Genomic DNA, 11,533 nt, shown 5'->3' on the forward strand with positions numbered 1-11,533 from the left:
TAAATTTTAAACATTTTACAAATAAATGAGCAGTAGTGAAAATTAACAATTGGGATATTTCATAGACCGCAAAACACGTTACATCACATGCATTCTTCTTCTCCAGAAAAAGTTGTCATCAACTTACTGCGTTTTAAAGCATGTTTTCTGTTTATCTCTGCGCTCGAAGAGTGTGAAGGCAAAGTTTGAGTTTTTGGTATCCAACAGTTCCACCATTTTTAATCTTAATCATGTAATAATCCAACAATTTTAATTACTTAAACAAAATACAAAATATTCCGTGTTTATTAAAAATATTATTTAATTAAAATCATGGTTAAATAATTTGAGTTTGTTATCCAATTGTTGCACCATTTTTAATCTTAATAATGTAATAATCAAACAATTTTAATTACTTAAACAAAGTACAAAAGTTTGATATATTCTATATTTATTAGGAACATTATTTATAGAATTGTCAATGGATTAGAATCTGCGAGTCAACTTGGCTCATCATGGGTTCTGTTTAAATTTTTGTACAAATTTTAATATGGTTGATTTTTGACCCGGCTCAACTAGAACCCGTGGTGAGCCGGATTGACTTATCAACCCGCAAATAAAAGTATCACACAAGTATTTTTTTTTACTGAGTTAGACTTTGCATTTGGATCATGTTAGGGTTTTTTTTAGCCTACACATAGATAATTTGTATTTTTGTGATTTTTGTTTGTATTTGGATTTTATTAAAGTTTATTTTTAGTTAGAATTATAATTTAATTTTGACTGAAAAAAATTGTATTTCTTTTAATTAAGTGAACATGTGAGTCAACCCGTTTAATCCACCAACCCGTGGTGCGATCGGGTCAGATTCAAATTTTTTTGACTCGCTAATAAGTGAATCGGATTGACTTGGCTCACTAAGTGATCAACCCATGACGGATCGAGTCGGATCGGATCAAATTACCCGTTTTGACAACTCTAATTATCTAATTAAAATTATAATTAAATATATTTATACTTTTTAGACATTACTTGAAATTGGAATTCGTCATTCTTTTAAACTTTAATATTATTAAAAGAATTATATTTATTTATTTTTAAAATATTAAATCAAATTGTTTTACAATTTGAAATAAAAATAAAATTTAATTTCGTGAGAAAATATAGAACTAAAAATATATTTAACTCTTAAAATTAAAATTATATTTTATACTAATATATAATTAATTTTTTATTAAACATAAATTTAATAACTTTGATAGAATATATATTACATGTAAATTTTGTGCAAATCCTTGGCCAAAGCAAAAGAAACAAAGAAACATACCAGCAGAATGCATTGAACGTAAGACAAAAATGAAGATAAGGAAATACAAGTACTCAATAGCCTTGTTTCCACAAAAATAGCGAGACAAAACAAATGAACTTAACCCGTAATTAAAGAGAAAAAAAACGGTGAAAATAGAGGGTCCAAGTTAAGAAATCCAAATAAGAGTCTTGAAACTCTTTTCGATAATGAAAAAGGACAATGATACTTTAACCCATTTTTTTTGACCCACTTTTAACCCACCACTTCAATCACCATTAGATCATACATCACATCATTAAAAAGAATAAAAAAAGATGATCTAATGGTGATTAAAGCAATGGGTTAAAAGTGGGTCAAAAAAAATGAGTTAAAATATCATTTTCCAATAAAAAAATAGGTATGTAACATCATGTGACTTTAAAGTTTCGAAGACTCATGTTAAAATAAGCAAAATAAATAACATATAAGAAAAAATTATAAATTTATTTTTTAATATTTTAAATTGAATTTTATCTTTTAATTTTTTACATGAACTTGTTTATAATTCATTAGTACTTAGTGTAACTCATGAAAAATGTAATTTTATGTTTTGGTTTTAAAAGAGAAAACGATGAAAAGATATACAATTCTTGAAAGCCATGTTATTCTGCAATCATAACACTTAAAACATGACAAAAAAAAATCCAATAAAAGTGATGACAACTTATGTTTCTATTTTCGCACTTCTAAACAGTAGGGATGATTTAGATATCAATAAAAACATTAAATTTTAATAATTTAAAATATTCAAAGTGTATAATAAATATTCTCATAGTGAAATGTGTGATTTTTTTTATTCTAAAGTCCACTATAATGATGCAAATTTTTGTGGTTTATCTGATGAGATAACCCATTGATAAGAGAATTGATTTTAGGCTTAAGGATTATCATAAAAGTTATTTTTAAAAATTTAAGTGTGAGTCTAAGTCTTATATTAAGTTGAGAATCATATAAGGATGATGATTTATAAGTTTATTACAACTTCAAATTTTTTGATTAAGAGTGATGTCAATCCTTTTATGTATAGGTTTTATTGGTGATTCTTTTTTGAAAGAGCCAACAATTATAACTACTCCAAAATATTTTACTTTTCCTCATTTTTTTTTTGAAACAAAATATTTTTCCTATCTGAACTCAATTAAAGTAACTTTAACCGAATTCAAAACTAAAGTATTTTCAATTTGAACACACTCAAGACATTATTGGCTTGAATCCGGTTAAGACATCAACTAAGTTGAGATCAAGATGTTGGCTTCACATTATTTTTTTTATTAATTATGAAGTTTATTTCTAATTAAAATTATTTGTGATTATTTTTTGTTATCACTAAAGTTCTTTATATATATATATATATATATATATATATATATATATATATATATATATATATAAAGTAATGTTATTTCTCAACAAACATTAATTGGAATTTTTTTTTATTATCAAAAATGTTTTTCGGCTCATATCAAACACAACTTTTTTAGTTAACATTAGTAAAATAATCTTTTGACCGATACTGACTATGATTTTCTATCGAGACCAATAAAATCATTTTTAGTTGATTTAAGTAAAAATATTTTAGTTGACATTATTATATATGCTTTTTTTTCTGTAATTATTTTAGTTAGTATTTATCAAGATGTTTTTAGTCAATGTCAATTAAAGTGTTCTCCATCAAAAACATTTGAAAATTTTAAATGAAATGATATTATAAGTGGTTCATCTCATGGAAGGAGTAAACTACAAGGGAATCAAGATTATGGTACATGACTTCGATTTTTTTATAAATATATCGACGAAAGGGGGAAAGTATAAATATGTGTTTTTAAATGTATGAGTTTTCTATTTACGTTTGTCCTATCTATGATAAAAATAAAATTAAAAAAATAAAGTTTGGTATAATTACTGATTTGTTACTCAACTTTTTCGTTAAGTTCAATTTGGTACCCAAACTTTTGATTTGTTCAATTTAGTACCCAATTTTCTAAAGAGATTCAATTTGGTCCTCTTCGGAATTAACACCCTGTCCGTACAGGACACGTCGGACACGTGTCAAGCCATGAAATTTTATTTTTTTTTTAATAAAAATTAATTTTTTTAAAAAAAATATTTTTTTTTTCAAAAACATTTATTTTTTTTCAAAAAATTTAAAAACTGCCACGTGTCAGTTTATCATCGTGCCACGTTGCAGTTTACAATCATGACACGTGGCAGTGGTAATAGTTGTTTTCAATATAGTACTTCAACTTAAATTTTTGGTTCAATTTAGTACCCAATTTTTTAAAATGATCCTATTTCGTCCTCTCCAATTTAAGACCAAATTAGTAAATAAGCTTAATTACAACCTATATATACATGTTATAATAATTTTTTCTAATATATACATCAAATCATTTCACCTAAATACTTAAATTATTTTATTTTTTACATTTTAACCTTTGTAATTTTTTGAACATGGAATTTTTTACACATGAAATTTTTTACACTTGTAAAAAATAAAATAATTTGAATCTTTAGGTGTAGTGATTTGATGTATAAATTCAAAACAATTATTTTAACATGTATATATAAGTTATAATTAAACTTAGTTACTAATTTGATCTCAAATTAGAAAGGACGAAATTGAATCATGTTAAAAAATTGGGGTACTAAATTGAACCAAAAATTTAAATTTGGAGTACTAAACATGTGGCAGTTTTAAATTTTTTTGAAAAAAATTATTTTTTTTAAAAAAAATATTTTTTTAAAAAAAATTTAAAAAAAAAATCAAAATTTCATGGCTTGACACGTGTCTTGTACACGGTGTTAACTCCAATTTAACGGATAGGACCAGATTGAATATCTATAGAAAATTTAGGTACTAAATTGAACAAACTAAAAGTTTGGGTACCAAATTAAACTTAAAAAAAAAAAATAGGGTATCAAAGTAATTATACCATATTACTCAATTAATATCTTCGGTTTTTACCTATACTTTATAGTAGATTTTTCTATTAGTTAATGTTATCTCCAAACCATTTAAACCGGAAGCGTCTCTAACTTATTAGTGAAAATAAAAAGAATTCCCAAATCTGTTACCTTTTATTAAAGTTTATTTTGGATTTTCAAATACATTTAAATTTATAAAATATTGTAAAATTTTGAAGGCAGATTATCCGGGGAGTGCAAAAAGAAAGTTGAGCTAAAAAGTGGAATCGGTTACTGAGTTGAGAAGCATAGTCTCTGATTTTCAAACGACAATCCATTCTTAACTTTTGTTTTGTTGGGTTCCTTTTGGGGGCTTGTGTTCACACATGACGTTATAGGTATATATGCCTAGCAGAGTAGCATGGTGAGGAAAATCAGATTCTGCGCAGGAAAAAAAGTGATTATTGGATCCCACTTGTCTTGCTTCTTCTGCACCATAATTACCCCTCCAAACAATAACCTTGCCTCACACTTCAAGCATCACAGTAATTATTTAGCAGTATCAATGCTCCAAAACAACCACTAAGATTGTTCAAAACCACTTAAAGATGTAGAAGAAATTAAAGAGTGTTGAAAATAATCTAAGAGGGTGGGAGTCGAAAGTTTCATGACAGATAAAATAGACAAAGTTAAACATTATATAAGAATAAATATTCAGAGTACCATTATTTTAAAATTTTAGATTAGAAGTTAAGTCAAATACCTTATATGTATTTGTTGGAGATGTCTTTTGTTTTTTTCTTTTCTTTGATTTTTTGTTGTTGTTCAATATAAGATATAGTACTCATTTTAACTTTCAAGTTAGTAGGTAATATGAGATAATAGATGTAAGTTAGTAGGTAATATGAGATAATAGATGTATGTGTTATCAAATATGAAACTAACTCACACATTTTATCTTTATTTTAAGAATGTATAATATATTAATATTACATTAAATTTTATATTGTAATGCTAGATTAATAGCATTATTATAACCTTATTTATATGCCGGCCGTGATGATGCTGATTAATTAATATGACATGATTTATGCTGGTGCAACATGAACTCCGCTATATATTGTACAAGTACAAAGAAAGATGCATGAACTCATATTCTAAACTACTTTCAAAGTAAAACTCTTATTACTCAAAAGAATTCAATGTTTTAATGAATAAAAATTTGGAAAACAATGAAAGATTAGTTACTTAAATAAATGTTACTGGTAAAACCGCATTTTAAAATAAATTGATGGTTATTTTAAAAATGACTTGAAAAATAGAAAAAAATAATAACCCTTAAAAAGTAATCATGACTAAACTTGATTGAAATAGCTATGGTAGACATAAGGGAAAAAACTAATTTTATCACTATTAATTTATAAATTTGGCAAACTATGGTCAAAAAATATTTTAATTAATGTCAATAAAAAAATATTACCAACTAATATATTTTTTTAATAATTAAATATTGCTTACTATAAAGTAAATTTTCATGTGCCAGTAATTAGAAGGATATATTTAAATAAGAAAATTAAAGTTATAAAATTGTAACTGTCTTATCTTAAGAAAAAGAATTTGAATTGAAAATAATTCAAATGTAATGCTTTTTAATTTATTTGAAATCATGAAATGCTTGTTATATGAGTTTTGAACATACAAATATATTTATCATTTAATTAAAAAGTTGATTGATTAGACTTAATTTTTACTTATTTCTTTTTTCATTAGTGCGATCTAATTAAGAAGAAATAAGAAACAATTTCTGAAAGAAATAATGGTACACAAGAACAATAACCATAAAAAGACTCAAATAATGAAAAGGAGAGCAGGTCTTACATCATGGAAGTAAACTTTTTAAGATTATTAACGGTCTCAATACAACTATTATAAAATTATTAAATTTAGTTTGTAATTCAGTGACCATGTGAGTGTATTTACAAACTGTTATTCTTATAAAAAAAATATAAACATTCAATCTCGTTGAAACATAATAAAGATATAGTTTTTTTTTTCCTATTTCGATAAATAAATACTTTTTCGTTTTGATATAATACTTTTGTGTGTGCTTGTGTCCTTCTTTTTAGGAACGACAATATGGGTCGGTCCGGTCCGTTTAGGTCTGGTCCGCATAAGGCCCGTATATCGTGGGTTGACCCATCTTGTCCCGTCTTGTCCCGTCCAATTTATGCGGGTTGTAATCACTGGCTCGTCCCGTCTCGTACTTGATCCGCGGGTCTGCAGGCTGGCTCGCTTTTTAATTTTTATTTTAATTTTTTTAATTTTTTTAATTTTTTTAATTTTTATGATAAAATTTTCAATGTTTAAAAATTGGGAAGCTTTAAGAAATTCACAAAATTAAGTAAAAACTTTGGGGAGTTGGATGATAAATTGATAATTCAACATTTTCATCATATTCATATTCATACTATGACATACATAATGTATTGTTTAAATTTTAGCACATTAAAAAAATACATATTACTTGTCTTTTTCAATTATACACAAGTGCAAGATTTTTTTTATGCGGGCTTGCAGGCTGGGCCGCACAGGCTGCAGGCTTATGTGGGCCGGGCCACTGCGAGCCTTCGGACTCACTACCTTGGCCCGCCCCGCGGACTAATCTGACGGGCCAGACCTTAATTGTCACCCTACTTCTTATAAAACTAATCGTTAAAACACAATAAAATGCCATAGGAGAGTAGAACTAAAAAAATTACATTTAATACCAAAAACAAAATCTAAAAATTAAGTACAGACAAAAAGTAAAATAATAATAACAATACAATGTTATATTAAATCACTAATACGTCAAACAAGGAAGACTTACTATTTACGGAATGATTGTGAAGATATTTTTCTTATTTAGGAACATCAACAAAATTCATAAATTTATGAGGACTAAAAATTTATTTAAATCTAGTTTAATGGACAGATATTATAATTTATAAAAGTAAACTTTTTAACATTGTTAATCGGTATTAGTATAATTATTATAAAATAAAAAAGTTAGTTCATAATTTAATGGTAGTGTTAGTGTATTTGTATATTATAATTCTTAGAAGTATAAACATTCAATCCGGTTAAAAGATAATAAAATTATTGTTTAAATAAATCTTATATTTCAATAAACAAATATTTTCATTTTGGCCCAAAAGTGTGTGTATTTGTCTTTATTTTTTTCCATTATCTAATTCATTCACCTTGTTTTAATTATGAGATGGATGAAAAAGACACTTCGTAGATGGAGGAAGAAAAAATTTGGAGGAAGGAGAAAAAATAAATTGGGAATGAAAAAAGAACAAACTGTTCTTCACTTCTCTCACGATTTTCACTCCTTTCTCTTTGCTCCTCATCCACTTATATCACAAATCAACCTTCTTTACTCTCTCACATTCAAGCATCGAACGTAGGATTGTGCAAAAATAATTAAAAATTAAAATAACACTACAACCTTAGGTAGGTAGTGAGAGAAGTTATTAAAAGAACGTTAATATATCATTTTTCCTTTCCATAGTTAATCAAATAGCGACAAAAGTCCCTTCAGGTTCTTAGTTAAGTGTCAACAATATTCTGCAACAGTGGAGAAGACACATTTCATATCTTAAATATAAGGAAAAAATAAAGAAGCATGAAATCATATGAAATATAGCTAGTAGTGAAATGAGACAAAAGACAATATTGTCTTGCTCAATTCATGATCTTCATGTTCATCAGCCACATTGGTCTAAAGGCTTCCCAATTGAGTAAACAATGAATCCAATTTTCCTTAACTTGTCAACATCCAACATGTTTCTACCATCAAACACGAATGCTGGTTTAACCATGTTCTCGTACACTCTTTCATAGTCAATTGTCTTGAACTCATCCCACTCTGTAAGAATGCATACTCCATGAGCATCTCTAATTGCCTCATAAGCATCTCCAACAACATTAACATGTTTCACACCACTGCAACTAATTGACAAGTCCTTTTCAATCTGATTCTGAGTAACGCGTGGATCATAGATGCTCAAGCAAGCATCATCTCCCAAAAGGCCTTTGCAAACATCAATAGCAGGAGTTTTCCTTGTGTCACTGGTGTCCTTCTTGAAGGCAAATCCCAGAATTGCAATCTTCTTACCAGAAACCGTGTTGAACATTGAGGTCACAACCCTGTGCACAAACCTACTCTTCTGGTACTCATTCACCTTGATCACTTCTCTCCAATAATTTGCCACTTCAGTGAGGCCATTGCTCTCACATATGTACACCAAGTTGAGTATGTCCTTTTGAAAGCAAGAACCACCAAAACCAACACTGGCATTGAGGAACTTTGGCCCAATTTTGGTGTTTTTGCTGAGAGCAAGAGAAACTTGTGAGACTTCAGCCCCAGTGGCTTCACATAAAGCAGACATTGCATTGATAGATGAAATCCTTTGAGCCAAAAAGGCATTATCAGCTAACTTGGAGAGTTCTGCTGACCACAAATTGGTTGTTATGATTCTGTCTTGAGGCACCCAATGAGTGTATATGGCCTTCAACTTTTGGATTGCATCTAAACCTTGAGGGTCTTGGTTCCCTCCAATGAGAACCCGGTCGGGGTTTAGAAGGTCCTGAATAGCTGTTCCCTCAGAGAGAAACTCAGGATTTGACAGAATTTGGTAGTTGATGCCCTTGGTTTTAGTGTTGTGAGTTAGAATTTTCCCAATTGCCTCAGCTGTTCTGACTGGGACAGTGGATTTCTCAATAACAATCTTATCAGAGTTGGAAACATGAGCAATCATCCTAGCTGCACTTTCCCAATAGGTTAAGTCTGCAGCCTTACCAGCTCCAAGTCCTTTGACTTTTGTGGGAGTGTTCACTGAAACAAAGATTATGTCTGCCTCATGAACGTGCTTTTCCACATCGGTGCTGAAGAGGAGGTTCTTTCCTCTACACTGATTCACCACTTCTTCAAGGCCAGGCTCATAAATTGGGAGTTTGTTGCTATTCCAAGCTGATATGCGAGACTCGGAGATGTCAACCACAGCCACTTCAATTGAGGGACATTTCAGAGCAATCACAGCCATTGTAGGACCCCCCACGTACCCAGCTCCAATGCCACATATCTTCACCATTTTCTTTGCTTACTTACAGATTACAACCTATGAACCTATGTGTCAGAACAAAATTTTGCATGCATATTACCACAATAGATCACCCTGTAAGTGGAAAAGGTTCAAGTAATTGAGCAACAAAATGCATATTTCATTGTTGTTATATCATCGAAAAAGAAAAACAACAAAGAAATTGAACAAGATCAGTCCCTGAGTATAGTGAGCAAGTCTCATTATTGTTGTGCTCACAAATAAGAAATTTGGAACACACCTGTTAGAAGTGAGTTTTATTCTTAACTCAATCCCATAAAACTAGACTTTGTAAGGTGAAGTTTACACTCCACTATTATATATTATGAATTGACCTTATTTTTAGTCAATGTAGGACTTCCAACACAACCCCTCACGTCGAGGTATATACATCTCGTTCGTGGGACTAAAAATAAATGGGTGGTTCGTTAGCGACCCGATATCGGATAGAACAGAATGTCCAAAAAAACTCGTTAGGATACACTCTAATCTGACTCTAATATCATGTTAGAAATGAGTTTTATACCTAATTCAACCTCACAAAACCGACTTGTAAGGTGAGATTTGCACCCCACTTCTAACATTTCAGATTATAAATGGGATGGGAAATATCAAATATCCTTTAGTTTTGGCATACATAAGCAAACTCAGTCAAAAATATGTTATCGATGAGCAGAATAAAAAAGTAACGAGAGTTGAAACTTTGAAATTAAAAAATCGAAGTACCTTGTATTATTTGCAAATATCTTTGTGTTCAAAGTTTAAACTTCACAGCAAAGGAATCATACGAGAGAAGAGTGTTTGTGTATAGATGATAAGATAAAGTTTATAAGATGGGAGTATTGTTAGAAGAGAATGCAATTTGGTAAAGCATGACTATAGGGTCTTTAAATAGTTGTATTTAATAACTTATTTTTAGAAAGATGATGAAACTTGACTTACGTTTCAACTTTTGCTTTTGAATCTATTTATCTGCCTCTAAAAAATTATTTGAAAATTGACATGCAAATTAGATACAATGCTAATTATTATTATTTTTTAAAAACCTTCGTCCTTTAAATTACATTAAAAAATTATTATTTTTAACTATTGATCAACTGAATGTTAAATTTTATTTGAGATATACAACACTAATGAGACCTAAGTCCAATCACATAAGGTATTGACATTATTCTCGGCCCAAAACCTTAAGGTTATATGTTTATAAGTCTTTTTTATATAATGTTCTAATTTTTCATTTTTAACCAATGTGAGACTTAAACTCATCTTTCCTCCGTTTTATATCGGTTATATTCACAAATTCATCAAACAAATTTATTAGTACTATCTTTCCCAAAAGTTAAAAACAATTTATGTGAAAAATGAAATTAGTGTTGTGGAGAAAACAAGAGATCAAAACCAAATTGGCTTATTCATGCTATTTTCCAACCATGTCAAGATCCCATAATTGATGGCCAAATGCCAAATTCCTGGGTCTCAGAATAACACATGTCATACCATTTAAAGTGTTTAACTCTGTTATATTACCTGTTCTAACAATATATTTCATTATATAATAAGAAGTTTATAAAAGATAAATTGAGACAGAATGAAAAGTCTATGACATATCAATAAGACAGCACGTAAATAAATATAAAGCCAAATTTTTATAAAAATGGACCATTTTAACCACATAAAATATGTTTAACAAAAAATAATTAAAATAACTGTTAGTTAAATATATTTGTAGTAGTTAGAATTGCAAGACTATATGATAGCACAGTCAAGAGAGCAAAGAAAGAATATAACAGTTTTTAAAAAAGAAATATGTTCTATGTATAGAATGATTAATAGAATTGATCGATGATTTAAACAACCACTTAATAATAAATTAATTATACCACAAGTTTGTAGATGTAGTATCTGAGAGAATTTAACCTAAAAATAGATGATTTTCTTTTTTATTTTAAAATTTATCTGGATATTTTGAAAAACATTATTATTTAATTCTTGGTATTTGATAATATGACATGAAACTTTGTATACGAATATGTACTTAAAATGTTTTTTAATGAGCACAGGAAAAAAAAAATTAATGACGATATTGTATATAGTTATAAAATCAAATTTTTAAATATATATATATATATATATATATATATATATATATATATAT

General features: G+C 28.4%; 1 protein-coding gene across 3 annotated transcripts; it reads right to left on the bottom strand.

Annotated features, from left to right (window-relative positions):
• Positions 1-7,841: 7,841 nt before the first annotated feature.
• LOC114176894 (UDP-glucose 6-dehydrogenase 5-like) lies at positions 7,842-10,241 on the bottom strand. Of its 3 annotated transcripts, none has more exons than XM_028062084.2 (2): positions 10,105-10,241; positions 7,842-9,404 (listed from the first exon to the last, which is right to left on the bottom strand). In XM_028062084.2, exon 2 carries the CDS (start codon positions 9,367-9,369, stop codon positions 7,984-7,986), a length of 1,386 nt encoding a protein of 461 aa, XP_027917885.2. In that variant the 5' UTR covers positions 9,370-9,404; positions 10,105-10,241; the 3' UTR covers positions 7,842-7,983. The 3 variants fall into 3 exon arrangements, with proteins under 3 accessions (XP_027917885.2, XP_027917886.2, XP_027917884.2); XM_028062085.2 differs by having other exon boundaries at positions 7,842-9,396; positions 10,105-10,231; XM_028062083.2 differs by having other exon boundaries at positions 7,842-9,453; positions 10,105-10,231.
• Between the last annotated feature and the right edge of the window lie 1,292 nt (positions 10,242-11,533).

The sequence above is a fragment of the Vigna unguiculata genome, chromosome 3, assembly GCF_037176805.1.
Source record: "Vigna unguiculata cultivar grain cowpea cultivar isolate G323 ecotype 2 chromosome 3, ASM3717680v1, whole genome shotgun sequence".
NCBI classification, from domain to species: domain Eukaryota; kingdom Viridiplantae; phylum Streptophyta; class Magnoliopsida; order Fabales; family Fabaceae; genus Vigna; species Vigna unguiculata.

Coding starts and splice junctions, on each gene's coding strand:
- LOC114176894 (XM_028062084.2), bottom strand. CDS start 9,369: ATGGTGAAGATATGTGGCATTGGAGCTGGGTACGTGGGGGGTCCTACA.